The sequence below is a fragment of the Rutidosis leptorrhynchoides genome, chromosome 8 (assembly GCF_046630445.1).
Source record: "Rutidosis leptorrhynchoides isolate AG116_Rl617_1_P2 chromosome 8, CSIRO_AGI_Rlap_v1, whole genome shotgun sequence".
Lineage (NCBI taxonomy): Eukaryota > Viridiplantae > Streptophyta > Magnoliopsida > Asterales > Asteraceae > Rutidosis > Rutidosis leptorrhynchoides.
The window spans coordinates 165076377-165097602 of record NC_092340.1 but is presented as its reverse complement, the minus strand read 5'-3'; the positions used below and the strand labels follow the sequence as shown (position 1 = coordinate 165097602).

General features: G+C 33.9%; 1 protein-coding gene across 1 annotated transcript; it reads right to left on the bottom strand.

Moving 5' to 3' along the window:
- Positions 1–7531: 7531 nt before the first annotated feature.
- Positions 7532–10566, bottom strand: LOC139864947 (uncharacterized). The gene is made up of 4 exons (XM_071853506.1): positions 10404–10566; positions 8676–8753; positions 8473–8581; positions 7532–8227 (listed from the first exon to the last, which is right to left on the bottom strand). The coding sequence occupies exons 1-4, from the start codon at positions 10410–10412 to the stop codon at positions 7683–7685; spliced, it is 741 nt and encodes a 246-aa protein (XP_071709607.1). The 5' UTR covers positions 10413–10566; the 3' UTR covers positions 7532–7682.
- Between the last annotated feature and the right edge of the window lie 10660 nt (positions 10567–21226).

Below are 21226 nucleotides of genomic sequence, written 5' to 3'. Positions count from 1 at the left end.
TGCCGGGTCTCGAACCCGAGACCTCTCGAACACCCGACACCTCCCTTAACCAACTGCTCCGGTTACTTTTTCTGAAATTAATCCCCACTGATATTTATTTATCCCGTTTATTTTTCCTGTTCTATTCCTCTTCTTCCCCAACTACCCAGTCGACCAGAATCCCTTCCTCTAACAGAGTAACAATTTAATTCTTGATTTACGATCAAAATAAACAGCGTCAATTAGAGTTTGCTTTGAATTAATTTAAAACAGAAACAATTAAAAAAAAATAGCTGTGACAGCCGTTTTTGGTTCTTTAATAACTCAAAATAAAATCTTAATTTTTAGGAAGTTTTAGATCATACTCATAACATGAAAATGGTTTCAAATCAATATTAGAAACTATCTGCTTCATCAATTTAACTTATAACATTACAACAAGCTCGAATTTAACGATGAACAAATCGTTTGACTTTTAGAAATTTTGTTTGACTTCGAAAATTGAGGCTCTAAAGGACAATTGAACTATGAGTTTTTGTATAAAGTTTGAGAAGAAGGTTTAAAACACAATTGTATTTACACTTTCTGAAATTTTATTTGAATTTGAGGTTTTAAAGAATTTGGACATGAGCAGAGCACAAAACCTGTGCTTTTCGTTTTCTGTTTAAATTAAATCGACAGATAGTTGTAAAATATATTACCATTTGGTAGTTGATAAGGTAATGGTGTTTTACATTAATTATCACTAGATGAAAACGAGTTGTAAAGGATAACTCATCGACAGAGAAATCCATTCGTACATGGAAGAATAAAAAAAATAAATAAAAAATAACAATGATTTGTACTGAATTGTATTATATAGATAAAGTGATTCAGACATCAATCAGATTTGAGATAGCAACAAGAATTCAAAACAGTTGGTGTTGAAAAAATGAACGCATTCTTGTTTCTGTATGTAATATAGTTATTTAATGAATAATAATTAATCATAATTATAATATTAATAATAATAATATTACAAGTAATATTAATAGTATTAAATAGTAACAATATAATAACAATAATTAAATATTTTACATGTATCACATTTTTGTAAACATACGTATACGTAACTTATAGTTATCACGATTTATAAATAACGTATCGTAAATGTTATTAATTATATCTATATACAAATAAAATATATAGATATCAATAAACTATATATTGTAAAATATACGTATAAATCATTAGTTATATATAAAGTATTAAAATTAAACCAATAAATATATCTAAAACATATGTTTTATTTTATAAACATGTTATATATAAATATGCGTTATACATTATTATTTAAATATGTAGTGAAATAATTAATTATAAGAATATAATAATAAATAAATATACCTACTTTTAATATAATAATAGAAATATTAATATATTATTATTGTTACAAATAAACTATATATAAAATGGGTTGATAGATTTGGTTATGTAGGTTCATGACAAAAATAAAAAAAATAATAAGAGAGTATTATATTATATGTATGTTTGTATGATATATATATATATATATATATATATATATATATATATATATATATATATATATATATATATATATATATATATATATATATATATATATATATATTAACATATCTAATTACAACAGTTGTTCGTGAATCGTCGGAATAGGTCGAAGGTTAAATGAATTCATGAAAACAGTTCGAACATTATTGAGACTCAACATTACATATTCTGCTTATCGTGTCGAAATCATATAAAGATTAAGTTTAAATTTAGTCGGAAATTCCCGGGTCATCACATGAATGGCTACGTTGGATAAAACCACGGTCAAGTAGTTCTTGAATTTGACTTTGTAATTCTTGCATTTCGGATGGAGCAAGTCTATACGATGCACGTGCTACGGGTGCGGCTCCCGGGATAAGATCGATTTGGAATTCAACCGGTCGATGAGGTGGAAGACCCGGCAATTCTTCTGGAAATACATCGGAAAAGTCACTAACAATTGGCACATCATCGATATGCTTCTCATCAGTCTCGACTTTCTTAACGTGGGCTAGGATCGCAAAACAACCTTTATGAAGATATTTTTCAACTTTAAGGCACGAGACGAGGTTGAGTCCGGTGCAACTCTTATCTCCATAGACAATCAAGGGTTCACCATTCTCGATAGGAATTTAAATTGCTTTAAAATCGCAAAAGATGTGAGATTTTGTTTTGGCTAACCAATCCATACCAATTATTACATCGAAGCTCCCTAGTTCTATAGGTATCAAGTCAATTTCAAACTCTTTACCCAATAAGTTTAACGTACACCCCCGATAAAATTTGTCGTCACTCAATAGTTTCCCGTTGGCCACTTCAATGGTATAAGTAGTATCAAGTGGGAGTGGTGGAGTGCAAAAATAATGAGTCAAGGTCATGGATACAAAACTCTTATCGGCACCCGAATCGAATAAGCAAGAGACATAAGAGTTGTTGAGAAGAAACGTACCCGTGACTAATTCATTGTCATCTCGGGCCTCCTCGGTGTTAATGTTGAAAGCTCGGTCGCATGCATTGGGGTTAGCTTTCTTCTTTGGGCATGCGTTCTTATAATGACCCGGTTGGCCACATTCATAACAGACACCCGTTTTTGGTGCATTGGGCCCCTTTTGAGCGACGGGAGCGGTATTTCTACAATCGTTGGCCACATGGCCACTTCTTTGACACTTGTTGCAAAATGGCTTGCCACATTCACCATAATGATGTTTGTGGCACTTGTTGCAAAAAGGTTGATTTCCGGCATAACCTTTCTTGTCGTCGGAAGTGAAAGGCTTCTTGGTGAGGTTGTTGTTGTAGTTGTTTGATTGAGGGGCTTCCCACTTTCTTTTGTTGCCACTTGATTTATCCTCGGCCTTTGGTGCCGGCACATCAATTTCATCCACTGTTTCATCAATTGGCGGGCCATCTTTAAAGCCTCTTGTAGGTTAGAGGGTTTGGATGACATTACCTCGTGTTTAATGCTCTTAGGAAGGCCATCCATGTAAAGTTCAACACTTAGGGACTCGGGAGTCACGAGGGCCGGACACATTAGGGCTAGCTCGGCAAACTTTTGATTATAAGCTTTAAGGTCATTTCGGACCGCTTTTAAACTTCTTAGCTCATTTTCAAGCCTTCGAGTCTCTTCACGTGGGAAGTATTAGGTGATTATCTTTTCCCTTAAATCGGCCCAAGGGAGTGTGTGGGCTTCATCGGTACCCACCGATTGCACATACGTGTTCCACCATGTGAGAGCGATACCGGCGAATGTGTGGGTGGAATACTTGACTTTGTCTTGGTCCCGGCAACCGCTTATGCTAAAAATGGCTTTCATTTGTTCAAACCACCGGGTGAGAGCAACTGGTCCCCCGGTTCCATCGAAAGTGTGAGGCTTGCACCCCATGAAATTCTTGTAGGAGCATCCCTCATTTGAATTACTGGCTCCATGGTTGTTGTTGTTGTTGTTGTTGTTGTTGTGGTTGTTGTTATTGTTGTTGGAGGAGTGACCGGCCATGGCCGCATCTACGGCAGTGCCTATCATTCGTTGAAGAGATTGTTCGGGAGTTTCGGGAGGAGTATTGCGTTGACCTCGGCGAGCCATTTTTCCTTCAAGATACAAGAATACCATTGATTAGTATTCTCGATAATACTAATCGTCATATGGAATAAAGATAGAGAGAAAATTTTTCTTGACCCACCCTAAATTCTTTATGTTATAATGTCGAAATGTCCACATGAGTCACCGTAATATAATCCCGAAAATTATATTACACTAATTCATATGTGCACTCGACATCACCTCATAAGGTCAAGATGGCGTGTCAATCAAATTAAACAACGTGAGATTAAGATGAAAAGGGAGTTAGATACGAATAGAAGAGTTCAAGTATAAATGTACAAGTAGTCAAGCAAGTCCTACTTCAAGACTATATATGCCGGTTGTAGTCTAGACTCACTAATGCACCCTATGACTCGGGGTTGACATCAATGAATTCTAAATTCCTACAACCAACGCTCTGATACCACATGTGATGACCCGACAAAATCGTCATTGACGGCGCCGTCAACTTAGGCCCCGTAACGTGGTCATAAGTCTTTAAAACAAAGTTTGACCAAAATATGTCGCATTCATTTCAAATGTAAAGATGTTTCAAAGTTTACAAAAGTAGTTTAACAGCTAGTTACGTTACAACGTTTAAAGTTCAAATGAAACCTATGCGACACAATTTAAAGTAAAGTCAAAACACGCTCCATGTATGCATATATACTCGACATCCAAGAAAGTATCAAAATAGTGTGCGGAAGCATGTATCACTTAGCATTCAAGGACCTGAGAAAAACATAGAAAATCTGTCAACGAAAACGTTGGTGAAATCATAGGTTTAGTAAGTATGTTGTATTGAACCACAAGATTTAATATAAAGTTGATTATCCAAATCGTTTGCATTCCAAAGTTGTTGTACGTTCGCGAGCACCCAATTATCAAGACTTAACTGTTTTACGAACCTCGTTATCATAGTGTTAGAACCTACACTATACCCGAAAATATATTTCATCCGCTAACAGTAGCGAACCGTTCGAATGAGGGCGCGTCAAGCCCGTATGGATCCACACAACATACGTTCACGTTTATACCCTATAAGTGTAACTAGTGTAACTAATGATAATTGAATTTAGGCTTTTTGTTCTAACTCGCATGTGGTATGTTTGTTTTCGTACTTGTGTCCAAAGTATAAAAGTATAAAACGTATATGTTTCTCATCCCATGATTTAAAGAAATAAAATTTGTTGAAAATATGGGACTATGATCTCACCTCGAGTGCACGAGTATATAGGTACTTCACAAAGTAAACGTCTGCAAGAACGAATGCTAGTCTTGACCTAAACAATAGGTTGTATCAATATCGGTAAAGTATGAAGTCGGTCAAAGTTTTTCAATTAGTTCTATGGCTCGTTACGACTCGATTAATATAGCATGTGAGTCAAATTGTCAAGTTTCATGCAAGATATAAGTATAAAAGCATGTTAGAACGATTGCATACGTATTCGGTTAGGTTTGACTAAAAGTCAAACTTGATCAAAGTTAAAGTCAACAGGGTCAGGTTGGGTATCCGAAAATTTTTCCGTGATGAGAAATCATATATAAGCATGTTGGCCAAGTTTCATGTTAATCGGAGTTGCGGTTAAGCGGGGGTGAAAACGTGAAATCACAAAGTGAGTTTGGTCAGCAGAAATCGGAGCCGAGCTCCAAGTGGCGCTCAAATAGGCATATGGGGGCCTTGAGCGGCGCTCTAGGGGCCTTGAGCGGTGCTTTAGGGGCCTTGAGCGGCGCTCCAGGGGCCTTGAGCGGCGCTCAGGGTGTCAGATCAGCAATCTGGGCAGTTTTGAACACTTAATGCACGAATCAAACTTCATTTTAACACAACTAATGAACCGTAAACACTCAAAACACATATCTTATATCGTTGGAAAGGTAAATTAACGAGGAATACAACTAAACACATATCATCAACCAAATCTAACATTTACAATAACCGAATTCTCGTCGAATGATCATTTAATGCTCACCATTTAATGTTTCAAGCTCATAAATGCAATTAATGATTCAGAAACTTAACACGCACATATAATACGCCGTTTCGTAGGTAATTATGCATACAATACTATTAAATACTTACAAACAACATTGCAAAGCATTTAATGCATCAAAATTCACATTTAAGGCTACCAAACCCTAACCCAAAAATCATAAACTCATCAATCATGTTATTGGAGTCTTTCCAAGTCAACCTATATACCAAATTGAAGCTAGTGATGCTAGTAACACATTTAATACATGCATGCACTTTAACATCTATCAACATTTAATCAATCAAATCTCAAGATTAAACAAGTCATTTTTCATGTTCAAGCTAGTTGCACAAAAATGTCAAGAACGAGCAAACAAATCACATATTCATGACATATTCATGTTAGACTTGAGCCATAGACACTAATTAACACACTTTTAAGTTTAAAGATCAAGAACAAGAAATCTAGAGTTTTTGAAAAGCTCACCCCAAGTAATAAAATTGGTACCAAAATGAAGGTCTTAATTAGTAGATCACAAATATGTAGTTTATTTTGATGTTAGCTTGCTAGATTGGAAATGGATGATGAATCTTTGATGTTTGAGTTGAGAGAAAAAGTGAAAGTATCAAAAAGGTGGAAGATGAAATGAATGGTGGAGGAGAGGGTTTGACTAGTTGACCTAGTCACTAGTTTGACCCTTTGGCAACTTTAGTCCATCAAGTTTAAAAGCGGGTGCGTGAATTAACCGTACGATAAATTTTAAAAAACGCAAATTAACGGGTGATGTTATAATTTAATAACGGACTTTAAAATAAATAAACGGAAAGTAAACGGAAAAAGACGGGTCATTACACCATCCTTTTAAACAAACCTAATTCCTATCATTATGTTATACAGTTATCTCTAACCCATATGGAACCCTAAAATAATGATGTCAGTGAACATGCGTATCAGTTCTAATCGTTCTTTATCTTATCTTCATCCCATTTTTATCTTCATAAATTCAAAGAAGCAATGATTTAATCTTCAGTTTCAAACAATGAAAACGCGTCAATCGATTTCAATCACTAAGGGAGATAAATTCAAATCTACCAAATACCATTGACGTTGCTATTACTGTGACATGTACATAAACTTGCTTACGATCATTTATGAAAAAAGAGCGACTACAATACAAGTTGATATGTGTATTTATCATTTGGAAAGACAATACGTATTTATTGGTGACCGAACCTTGTCATCATTTATGTCAAGGCAATTGTTTTTGTATCACGTGGTTGTGACCTTAACCGAATCAACTATACAATAGTCGATTCAAATGCAGTTTCCCAGAAGTGTATATTGATACGACATTAAGTTGTTGATCGACCTTTCCCTATGTATTGTTACGATTGAATACTATACGTTTCATTTTCCCTCTATTAACTATTTATTGTTTTAAGAATACTTGTTCATCAACGGTGGAATGGACAACACAACTGCTTAACCTATGTTGATGAAGTTGAAGGTATGTATACTTTATATATTAAAAAAGTATGTAAAGCCATGTTGTTTTATAAGGTATACTTCATATGCACTTGAAGCCTCATACTACTAACTCTATCCTTTATATGCTAAAACACATTTTCATATATGCTGTTATATGCAGTTGAATCTATGTATACTTCAAGATCATAACTGATCCCTTATAGACTATTAAATCAATCTCTATATATAAACTTATTTGAAATGGTTTTTGAGTAGCCGTGCAACTCACGGGCTCAAAACCTAGTAACATAATATAAATCACATATATATAAATAAGTTTGACATATATATAAGTGTATATGTGTGATCTCGAAAGCTCACATCAACCCAGTCATATAATTATGTATTGTACTTTACGAAGTAATCATACAATTCAACCTAACGTACACCATGGAAGTTAGATTCATTCTCAGTATTACTTCATATCACATCTATACATCATTATCATTATTCATAATAATTCATTAGAAAATACACAAAATTAGAATATGAAACATAAGTAGCAATTGTTTGACAACCAGCTTAAATATTCACATCCACATTTCACTTTAAATAATCACCTTAATAAACCTAATAATCTATAAGCAAAGCCTTAGTAAATGAGCACTCTTCTCTGCTAAACATATCTTGTAAGGTACAAATCCCATTGCATTGTGTGCTTTGCTACCAAATACACAATTTCTAACATCTTGTGAATAACATTGTGTTTTCTCTTCCATTTGCTCACTTGATTGCAGAAAAAGGTAATTTAAACTTAGTATAGTTGTAGGACACTCTGGTGATCGAGTAGTCATCGAGTTCCCTGGTAATGTTGTTATGTTGTTTGCACTAGATGGACTAATAGAATCATTAACATAAACTGTCGTCCCAAAAAGCTTCACACTTTGAGTAGATAAAGATTCTTGCGAACTTGGAGAACTAGTGAAACGAGATTCTTTCTTGGATGGAATCAACACTTTGCGAGGATAAGGACGTGTTGGCTTCCTCTTTGCACGAGGAGGAGGAATTTCAATGTGTTCTGTGGCTTCTATTCCATCGGCAATATTTGACTCTCGAACCACCTTAGTGAAAAACTTTTGAGCGTGACTTCTTATTTGAATCGCGGTTTTGTTGCCCACATGCTCTGCAAATTCGGTTATAATGTTTTTCTTTTTAGCTTTGTCAAAACTAAAATAATAAGTTGAGAAGTTTGTGTCATGATAAAACATAGGATTTTGCTAATTACGGTAAGGGCTTTCGTTAACGTGCATAAAGGGTTATACATAACGTTTACAACTTATTCGATTGTACAATACTTTTATTCATGTTAACGACATGTCATTAGCAAAATTCGAAAATGTAGGAATATATATTTGTGGTAGTGTGTACCTTCAATTTGTGGCCAAGCACGGCCGTATAGCTTTAGAGCTTCAAGAAACTTGTGATCTTCTTGTGTCCACTTTTCCCTTTGTTTTGTGATGGTGTACGGTTTTCGGGCCTATTTAACATACAAAGGGAGCAAGAATAAGTATACAAAATCAAAAAAGGGATTGTGATTAACTTTTAGATTGAATTACTTATGCCATACAAACCTTGAGAGCATAGTCTTCATATTGATCATCAAGGTGATTATCTGTAGACGTGTTCAAAACCGAATCTTCACTAGAATGCTACGATTAAACAGATGAAAATGCATACATCAAGATCAGGAAGAAACAAATTGTATATTTTTCTGCAGTTCAAAAAAGGAAAAAAAAAAAATTGTATACTTTTCACATGTTACATACTTGATCATTCTCATATGTACATATCCGTTTAATTAACACCTTTTGTCAAATTATATTAAAATTAACAAATACATATATATAATCAAGTTTTCTAAACAATTTGGTTTAGTGTAAGACATTTAGTGGTAAGAAGTTATCTACAATAAGTGTCATATTCGAATTTCCTTCGGTAAACATTTTGGAGTTTTTTTATTTTTATTTTTTTCTTATTTTTATTTTTTATTTTTGAACAGCAGTACGAGATCACCCAGGGGACTTAACCACCCAGGCATTCATCTCCTTGTAGTTGCATAACCTACCTCGACTGCTGTCTAGGAGGAAACTAGGCCCAATCCATGGGCATTGCCGGTAAAACCCCCTTCCTCCACGCAGAAGACACCATTGGGTGGAATTCAAGGGTAGAGGGACAACCTTGTGTGCCGGGAGTCGAACTCCGGACCTCTCGAAAAGATAGGCAGACTACTATCACATAAACAATAACACAACCTTATTTTGGAGTGTTTTATATTCGATTAGATAGGGTATGTTTGAGTAAAAAATGAGAATTGATCTTCCCCAACTTGAACAAATTAATCTTCTGCTTTTATATAGTAAAAATTCAAGATTAGAAGAACAATCTTATATATAATACAAGAGCACTGGGAGTGGTGACTCAGGTCACTTGACATGTCAGACCTGACTTGGTAAGTTAGAAAAAGTTGGGAGTGGTGATCTATGTCATGTCACTTGGGGTATGTCAGTTTTTATTTTTATAATATAAATTAATATAACATAAATTAATATAGAACAAAAAAACTAGAACGGCTGCCTCAATTAAATGGAGGTGCTCGACGTGAGTGGGGAATGGTGTCACTAAGTGACATGGTGGGGGACGGGTAAGTGACACCACTGTTGTAAACGGCGTCCGTTGCGTCCGTTGCGACGCCCGTTGCGGCGTTTTGGTGATTAAACCGTTTCGACCCCGTCCCGTTTTCTTATAAGCCGGTCAACGGTCAAAAGTTAGGTCAAATGCAGGAAAAATTGGGTCAACGCCGGTCAAAAGTCAGAAATTCTGTTAAAATCGGTCATAAGTCGGTCAAATCAATCAAAATTGACTTAGTTTAGTATTCCATTTTATATTATATTAACTATAATAGCAATTATAGGTACAAACTTGTCAACGAAGGTTTTTTAGCTCTAAAATATGTGTAAAATATATTTATATATATAAAAGTCCACATTAGTCAACATCCGTTTCGACCCCGTCTCGACCCCGTTTTTTCCGTTGCGACGTTTTGAGGTCGCTACCGTTTCGGCCCCGTTTCACGTCTTTTTCAACCTTGAGTGACACACCCCCACTCCTGGTGCTCTAATCCTCTACTACGTATATTAGCTAATAGAAATAATTTACTCCCACAAATTAATATGATTATGTAAACTATATGAATCCAAGCAAAGAGCCGAATATCACATAAAAAGTATAATTATTTTAATAAAATAAAATAATTACACGTATAATTAGATATAAAGAGAGTCTAGTACATAACTACATACCTCAACCATGTTTTCCTTTCACCGACAATAGAAATTACACAAAATACACTATCGATCAATCTGATCCGTTCCGATCTGATCGGATCCGACCCGACCAGTTAATATCAAAGATCTTAGGATTTTGATGACTGAAGCTGAATTATTAAGTCGTGTTCAGATTATCATGAGACCAACCGGAAAAAAAAAAAAAAAACTTGAAGGGGAGAATAAATAAAGAGATGAGATGGCTTTAAGGAAATGATTTATGTACAAGGAAAAAGTGCAAAAGGTAGGAACAGATGGGTGTCACGTCAGAATTAATTTCTGTGTTCTTATTTTTCATTGGTGAAAATGTTGGGTGGGTTTTGTGGCTCACATTTAGGCCACTCCCTATCGTAACTAAACTATTCATCCTCTTAATCTTCCACATTAGCGCCACATCAACATCAATATCCTATAACTAACTCATAACTAAACACTCCCTATCATGACTAAAACAATACTCCTCTTAATATATACAACGAACAAGCAATAAAGAATTAAGTCAAACAATAAAAAGTACTGGGACCCGCAATTCCTATAACTCTTCCGTTAAATCTATGGTGAAAGCGGGTACCTAAAGCGGGTAACTAAGTGGTGCCTATGGTTCCGTTAAATCTATGGTGAAAGCGGGTACCTAACGCGGGTAACTAAGTGGTGCCTATGGTTAGTTACGGGTAATGAGCGGGTAATGGGCGGGTAATTAACCATAGAGGTGGTCTTAAAGAGAGGCCTAGACAGGTGGTTGTTTTTATGTTTTACGTAACGACAGCGCTTTTGTTTGTCAGGTGTGTATTTCGCATCTGAGTTTAAATCTGGTACAACAAATAAATGCACTTTTTTTGAAAATTAAACAATAAAAAGTATAATAAAGTGAATCGTGTATTTGGACATATAATGTGCGGCGTAATACGTTTTTTGGAATGTTTTCAAAGGAAACGAAGTTATGTCATATGAATGTGCGTAGGTTATATGTGACGTGTGAGCATATGTAATGTTATTGTTTTTTTTATTGGTAATTCTGCTAGCTATGCTTTCAATTTAGCCGTCTAGTTGTATAGAACGCACAGAGCAAGTGTCAATGTTGTAATCTCAATATAGATCTGGGCAATGTTGTACCACCGGTTCTTTGAACCTTTTATTTGTAACATCCCGCGTTTTTTCGTTAAATTTATTTTTGACACCGTCTTTTTTTTTAGATAATATCTTTCGTTATCTAAATTCGTATCTTTCGTTAACTAACGTTCTTAATATTTCCGTTATTCGATTACAACATCTCTCCTTAATTTGCGTTTTTAAAATATTCGTTCGGTTAATTCTCGCATCCGCTTCTAAACTTGAGGGACTAATCTTGCTACTTGGGCAAATTTGGTTAACTAGTAACCCACCACCACCATTCATTTCATTCATCCACCTCCCACCATTTTTGATACTTCAACTTTTACTCTCAAACACCCAAATCATTCATTCGTCATCTAAATTCGATCTAGGAAGCTCACAACAAATCCGACTACATATTCTTGATCCTCTCATCATCCTCTACATTTTGGTACCAATTTCATCTCGTTTGGGTAACATTTCTAAAACTCTAGATTTCTTTAATTCGTGTTTTTGACTTGAAATGGTATTAGTTAGTGTCTATGGCTCGTGTCTATCATGAATATATGAATTATTTCCTCGATCTTGTTGTTTTGCATAAACTAGCATGAACTTGAAATGGGTGTGCTTAATCTTGAATTTTGGATGATTAAATGTTATTTTAATGTTAAAGTTCATGTATTAAATGTGTTACTAACATCATTAGCTTCATTTTGATGTGTAGGTTGATTTAGAAAAGCTTCGTTTACAAAATGATTGAATTCATGATTTTGATTAGGGTTTGATGAACTTTGAAATGAACTTTTGATACGTTGATCACTATAAAATTTTGTTAGTAATTGTTTAATTGTATTGTATATTTAATTACCTTCTAAACGGCATATCATATGTGTAGATTAGATTCCCGAGTCAAGAAATGCATTTTATGAACTTGAAACTTTGATTTTGAACATTTAACGATCATTCGACGAGGTTTTTGTTTTTGTAAATGATGAACTTGATTGATGAAAAGTGTTTAGTTGTATTCCTCGTCAAAATACATTTCCAACAATATAAGATACGTGTTTTGAATGTTTACGGTTCATAAGTTATGGTTGTTTGAAGTTGGATTCGTCTAAGTGTTAAACTGCCCCAGAATTGCTGAACCAGACACAGATGCGGCGCATCTGAGGCAGACTGCCCAAAAATGTCCGTTTTCGTTTAATTCTAGCTATGCTACGCATCCCTGATTGACATGAAACTTGACCAACATGCTCATATATGATTTCTAAGCTTAGGAAAATAGTTCGGGACCCGACCCGAACGTGTTGACTTTTTCGTTGACTTTGACTTTGACCAAGTTTGACTTTTAGTCAAACTTAACCAAACACTTATGCAATCGTTCTAACGTACCTTTATACTTGATTCTTGCATGAAACTTGACAACGTGATTCACATGCTATACTATTCGAGTCATAACGAGCCATATGACTAATTGAACACATTTCGCCCGACCTTGTGTCGTAACCGGTTAATTGATACAACTTACTTGTTTAGATCAAGGCTAAACAACTTTCATGCAGACGTTTACTTTGTGAAGTACCTTTATACTCGTGCACTCGAGGTGAGATCAGTCCCACCTTTTCAATAACTTTTATACTTTTAAATCGTGGGCTGAGAAACATATACTTTATATACATTTTAAACGGTTTATACTCTTATACTTTGAACACAAATATGAAAGCAAATATACGTACGAGTTAGAACAAAAATCCTCAAGTCCAATTATCATCAGTTACACTTGTAGGGTGTAAGCGTGAACTTATGTTGTGTGGCCATACGGGTTTAACGAACCCTCATTCGGACGGTTCGCTACCGTTAGCGGATGAAATATAATATTATTGAAATAGTGTAGGTTCTAACACTATATGCAGAGGTAAGATTCATTTAAGCTTTGATAATTAAATCCAAGGTATATTGGACCATTCAAGATTATTGATCGTGTCGGACCAGTAGCTTACCGACTTGAGTTACCTCAACAACTCGCGGCTGTACATAACACTTTCCACGTCTCGAATTTGAAGAAATGTTTTGCTAAAGAAGATCTCACTATTCCGTTAGATGAAATCCAAATCAACAAAAAACTTCAATTCATCGAAGAACCCGTCGAAATAATGGATCGTGAGGTTAAAAGACTTTGGAACAAGATACCAATTGTTAAGGTTTGATAGAATGCTCGTAGAGGACTCGAGTTCACCTGGGAGCGTGAAGATTAGATGAAGAAGAAATACCCGCATCTATTTCCAGAAGATTCGTCAACACCTTCAACAGCTTAAAATTTCGGGACGAAATTTATTTAACGAGTAGGTACTGTAGTGACCCGAACTTTTCCATGTTTATATATATTAATTGAGATTGATATTTACATGATTAAATGTTTCCAACATGTTAAGCAATCAAACTTGTTAAGACTTGATTAATTGAAATAGGTTTCATATAGACAATTGACCACCCAAGTTGACCGGTGATTCACGAACGTTAAAACTTGTAAAAACTATATGATGACATATATATGGTTATATATATAGTTAACATGATATTATGATAAGTAAACATATCATTAAGTATATTAACAATGAACTACATATGTAAAAACAAGACTACTAACTTAATGATTTTGAAACGAGACATATATGTAACGATTATCGTTGTAACGACATTTAATGTATATATATCATATTAAGAGATATTCGTACATCATAATATCATGATAATATAATAATTTAAAATCTCTTTTGATATTATAAACATTGGGTTAACAACATTTAACAAGATCGTTAACCTAAAGGTTTCAAAACAACATTTACATGTAACGACTAACGATGACTTAACGACTCAGTTAAAATGTATATACATGTAGTGTTTTAATATGTATTCATACACTTTTAAAAGACTTCAAGACACTTATCAAAATACTTCTACTTAACAAAAATGCTTACAATTACATCCTCGTTCAGTTTCATCAACAATTCTACTCGTATGCACCCGTATTCGTACTCGTACAATACACAGCTTTTAGATGTATGTACTATTGGTATATACACTCCAATGATCAGCTCTTAGCAGCCCATGTGAGTCACCTAACACATGTGGGAACCATCATTTGGCAACTAGCATGAAATATCTCATAAAATTACAAAAATATGAGTAATCATTCATGACTTATTTACATGAAAACAAAATTACATATCCTTTATATCTAATCCATACACCAACGACCAAAAACACCTACAAACACTTTCATTCTTCAATTTTCTTCATCTAATTGATCTCTCTCAAGTTCTATCTTCAAGTTCTAAGTGTTCTTCATAAATTCCAAAAGTTCTAGTTTCATAAAATCAAGAATACTTTCAAGTTTGCTAGCTCACTTCCAATCTTGTAAGGTGATCATCCAACCTCAAGAAATCTTTGTTTCTTACAGTAGGTTATCATTCTAATACAATGTAATAATCATATTCAAACTTTGGTTCAATTTCTATAACTATAACAATCTTATTTCAAGTGATGATCTTACTTGAACTTGTTTTCGTGTCATGATTCTGCTTCAAGAACTTCGAGCCATCCAAGGATCCGTTGAAGCTAGATCCATTTTTCTCTTTTCCAGTAGGTTTATCCAAGGAACTTAAGGTAGTAATGATGTTCATAACATCATTCGATTCATACATATAAAGCTATCTTATTCGAAGGTTTAAACTTGTAATCACTAGAACATAGTTTAGTTAATTCTAAACTTGTTCGCAAACAAAAGTTAATCCTTCTAACTTGACTTTTAAAATCAACTAAACACATGTTAAATATCTATATGATATGCTAACTTAATGATTTAAAACCTGGAAACACGAAAAACACCGTAAAACAGGATTTACGCCGTCGTAGTAACACCGCGGGCTGTTTTGGGTTAGTTAATTAAAAACTATGATAAACTTTGATTTAAAAGTTTTTATTCTGAGAAAATTATTTTTATTATGAACATGAAACTATATCCAAAAATTATGGTTAAACTCAAAGTGGAAGTATGTTTTCTAAAATGGTCATCTAGACGTCGTTCTTTCGACTGAAATGACTACCTTTACAAAAACGACTTGTAACTTATTTTTCCGATTATAAACCTATACTTTTCTGTTTAGATTCATAAAATAGAGTTCAATATGAAACCATAGCAATTTGATTCACTCAAAACGGATTTAAAATGAAGAAGTTATGGGTAAAACAAGATTGGATAATTTTTCTCATTTTAGCTACGTGAAAATTGGTAACAAATCTATTCCAACCATAACTTAATCAACTTGTATTGTATATTATGTAATCTTGAGATACCATAGACACGTATACAATGTTTCGACCTATCATGTCGACACATCTATATATATTTCGGAACAACCATAGACACTCTATATGTGAATGTTGGAGTTAGCTATACAGGGTTGAGGTTGATTCCAAAATATATATAGTTTGAGTTGTGATCAATACTGAGATACGTATACACTGGGTCGTGGATTGATTCAAGATAATATTTATCGATTTATTTCTGTACATCTAACTGTGGACAACTAGTTGTAGGTTACTAACGAGGACAGCTGACTTAATAAACTTAAAACATCAAAATATATTAAAAGTGTTGTAAATATATTTTGAACATACTTTGATATATATGTATATATTGTTATAGGTTCGTGAATCAACCAGTGGCCAAGTCTTACTTCCCGACGAAGTAAAAATCTGTGAAAGTGAGTTATAGTCCCACTTTTAAAATCTAATATTTTTGGGATGAGAATACATGCAGGTTTTATAAATGATTTACAAAATAGACACAAGTACGTGAAACTACATTCTATGGTTGAATTATCGAAATTGAATATGCCCCTTTTTATTAAGTCTGGTAATCTAAGAATTAGGGAACAGACACCCTAATTGACGCGAATCCTAAAGATAGATCTATTGGGCCTAACAAACCCCATCCAAAGTACCGGATGCTTTAGTACTTCGAAATTTATATCATATCCGAAGGGTGTCCCGGAATGATGGGGATATTCTTAAATATGCATCTTGTTAATGTCGGTTACCAGGTGTTCACCATATGAATGATTTTTATCTCTATGTATGGGATGTGTATTGAAATATGAAATCTTGTGGTCTATTATTATGATTTGATATATATAGGTTAAACCTATAACTCACCAACATTTTTGTTGACGTTTTAAGCATGTTTATTCTCAGGTGATTATTAAGAGCTTCCGCTGTCGCATACTTAAATAAGGACGAGATTTGGAGTCCATGCTTGTATGATATTGTGTAAAAAAAAACTGCATTCAAGAAACTTATTTTGTTGTAACATATTTGTATTGTAAACCATTATGTAATGGTCGTGTGTAAACAGGATATTTTAGATTATCATTATTTGATAATCTACGTAAAGCTTTTTAAACCTTTATTGATGAAATAAAGGTTATGGTTTGTTTTAAAATGAATGCAGTCTTTGAAAAACGTCTCATATAGAGGTCAAAACCTCGCAACGAAATCAATTAATATGGAACGTTTTTAATCAATAAGAACGGGACATTTCATATACGCTTGATAATCGGTTTATACTAAATCTTGTGGTTCAAAGACATACTTTACAAATACACCTATGATTTCACCAACGTTTTTCGTTGACAGTTTCTATGTTTCTCAGGTTCATACTTGGCTACTTGATACATGCTTCCGCATACTTTGATTACTTGCTTGGGGTCAAGCATACATGCATACGCTAGTGATAGCACCTTTGGATTCAAGCATACATACTTACGCTATTTATAGCAACCGTGATTTTAAACTAATTATGTCGCAAGTTATTTCATTTATACTTTATACTTTTGTAAACTTAAACTTGTTGTCGATCCGTTTTGTAAACTAAACTTTGCAAGTCTTGTACGTTTCAAATGAATGCGACATAATTTTGGTCAAACGCGTCTCATTTAGGGACTATGACCACGTAACGGGACCTAAGTTAATGGCGCCGTCAATGACGATTTTGTCAGGTCGTTACAGATGGTATCAGAGCGTTGGTTGTAGGGAACTAGGATATGCATTAGTGTGTCTGACAGAGTCGTTAGGACGCATTAGTGAATCTAGACTACAACCGGATAGTTAATCATTGCATTCTGACCTACATTTGCTATAGATAGCACTTACTTGACTACTTGTGCATTATACTTGAATCATTCATAGGCAAACTTCTAAATGGTACCAAGTTTTCATCATACAAATCTGTAATCTACCACTTTCGGGTAACACACGTAAACTTAAGATTCATATGCGTAACGACGACGACGACTTCATTAGTCATACTTTTTCGGGAATACTGTCTCCCAGATTGTTATTCGCCACCATTTCAACTTACTATCGGTGTCACACCGGTGTTCCTTACTACCACTTCTTGTTACTACCATCACTACTCTAGGTGAGTATCGTCATCACTATTTATCACTACGGTTGCGTACTGTAACGACCCGGATTTTTCCGATCGTTTTATACATATGAGATTAATATTTACATAAGTTAAACATTACCAACATGATAAGTAATCTAAATTGTTGAGTCTTGTGTTTTTAAAAAGAGTTTTACACAACGTTTGACCATCCAATTTGACCGATGATATCACGAACTATATAACATACGATAATTATATGATTGTGTACATATACGTATTTATACATATTTAACATGATCTAAGGATGGTTTAACATATCATTGTGTACTAATAACAATGAGTTATAAGTATACTTTGAGACTACTAACTTAAGTTTTCAAAACGGTAACTATACGTAACGTTCTTTGACATATATACCTATAATCTATAATGTTTATACAAGTATCATATAAATATGTATTTAATCACTTTTAAAGGGCTTAAATACATAAAACAATATAAGTATATTCACAAAAGATAGTTATATTTGAATTCTCGTTCCGTTTCCTCAAGATTTCTACACGTATACCTAGGGTATATGTACCCGTATTATACGCAGCTTCTAGATGTATTTACTATTGATAAATACCAATTATTAGACCTCAATTATCTGCTCTTAGCAGCCTTGGTTAGTCAACAACATGTGGGATCAAGTAGGAAGACTTATGAGCTAAAAATCCAAACTTAAAATATATATATATATACATACATATACATGTTTACATATACATACATATACTTCCATATCAACTTTATTTCAAGATAAATGATCTTCTAAACTCTCTCATCTTCAACCTTCAAGTGTTCTTCAAGGTCTTCATAAGTTTCTAACTTCATAATCAAGGTAAAACTATGTTTAAACTTTGATTCAATTCATGTAAGTTAATTATCTTAAATCAAGATATAAACTTACTTACAACCTTTGTTTCTTTCATGATTTCACTTCTTAATCTTCCAAGTCATCAAGAACAAGATATGTGTTTATTCAGTAACTTTCTTCATCATACTTGAGGTATAACCTTTGTTCATCATCTTGTTCAATTATAACTATCTTATTAAGAATATACAAATCATAACAACAAGAACATAGTTTGAATGATTTCAAACTTGTTCGCAAACTAAATAGATCCTTCTAACTTGACTTTTAAAACACTTTAAGACCTGTAATATATCATAATGATATGCTAGCTTAACAAGATACAATTTGATTTTACAAAGAACACCTTAAAACTGAATCTACATCGTTGGAGTGCAACCGGGGGCTGTTTTGGGTTGGATAATTAAAAACCATCTTAAACTTTGAATTGGAAGTTTATATTCTGGAAAAATGATATTTCTTATGAATATGTTAATATATAAAAATCTCATGGTGTAACTCAAAGTGTAAGTATTTTTGTAAAAATGATCATCTAGATGTTGTTTTTACGACAGAAATGATCACTTTCATAAGATTCACCAAAGTTTGAACTATAACCTGTGATTTCGAATGCAAACCAAGGTATTTACAATTCATATTCATAAATAATGGCTCGATCCAAGGAAGTGGCAAGTTGAACCAACAAAAACGGAGTTGTATTGAAGAAACTACGACTAAAACAAAATCGGGTATCCGAAGCTAGTTTAGCTACGAAAATAATTTGACTAATACCAAACTAATCATATCTTGGCTAATTAACATGATATTTTATATATATTTACTCATGATTTGATTTTACATAATTCAGGACCACCCGTAAACAATACGAGAAGATTAATTATAAGACCTCATGATTGTACGCAACACGTCATTTGACAACACGGTACTTTATGTACGCAACACGTCATTTAACAACACGGTATCATGGGTCGAGATTAATTCCGATCAATACGAATATGATGGGGTCTTTATTTATCTTATTGAATAACTAACTGTGGACTACTAACATCGGACTGCTAACTACGGACTATTAGATATTGAAAGTATTATAAGTATACATGTAACGATTATTTGAAAAGAAAATATGTTGATATATTATATATGGTTAGGTTCGTGATATCTATCGGAGACCAAGTCATGTTAAATATCTTCAAGGCAAAAGTGAGTATATAGTCCCACTTTTAAACTCTAAATATTTCGGGATGAGAATACATGCATTTTATGATTTACATTATGGACACAAGTGATTAAAAATATATATTCTACGTTGAGTTTTACCACTGGCATACTTCCCTGTCACTTGGTAACTACTATATACATGCGGTATTGTAAACGCGAATCCTGTTGATAGATCTATCGGGCCTGACAACCCCAACCGGACTGGACGACCAGTATTCAACGGTTGCACAGTACTTCGTTTCGGTGACTACACTTGGTACGGTGTAGTGAGATTTCATAATAAAGGGAATATGCGACGTTGATTAAATGTTAAGTATGGTTATCAAGTGCTCAACCACTTAGAATATTTTTATTAAAACGTTTATGTATATTAAATCTTGTGGTCTATATTTATAACGCTGCTAGCATTAAACCTATATCTCACCAACTTTATGTTGACGATTTAAGCATGTTTATTCTCAGGTGATAATTAAAAGCTTCCGCTGCATTATGCCGAATTTAAGCAGGATTTGGAGTATGCATATTTGTGTCAAAAATAAAACTGCATACCGAAAGATTTGTAATGTGAAATATGTTGGAAATCGTATTGTTATTATTAAATGTAAAGTTTGTAAGACTAAGATTATCGCTAAATGATACTCATTATTATGTAGTTTAAGCATTTGGTTATAATAAAGGTTCTGGTTTGTATCATAAAAACATATGCAGATTTTGAAAAATGTCACATATAGAGGTCAATACCTCGCAATGACACCAATAAGTACGTGACGTTTATAATCAATATGAACGAGACGCTTCAGGTGGTATCAGAGCGTTGGTCTTAGAGAACCAGAAAATTTGCATTAGTGTGTCCTATCGAGTTTGTTAGGATGCATTAGTGAGTCTGGACTTTGACCGTGTTTGATTTCAAAAACTACTGCTTATCCTTGTTGGTTAAAAATTAATATGTAAATATTATGTGGTACTAACGTGCTAGTTGTTGTGTGATAGATGACTGGCTTAGAATTTGTTATCACATTCAGCGACTCCGAACCAGAATCCTCAGATAGTGTTCCAGTCATTAACCTATCCGATGATGAAAACGACACCTTTGGGGAAGACTCACAATTTCCGGATGAATCA

Coding starts and splice junctions, on each gene's coding strand:
- LOC139864947 (XM_071853506.1), bottom strand. Junction 8,582..8,675: donor ATGAAGACTATGCTCTCAAG/GTTTGTATGGCA, acceptor TATGTTAAATAG/GCCCGAAAACCGTACACCAT. Junction 8,228..8,472: donor TGCTTGGCCACAAATTGAAG/GTACACACTACC, acceptor CCGAATTTGCAG/AGCATGTGGGCAACAAAACC.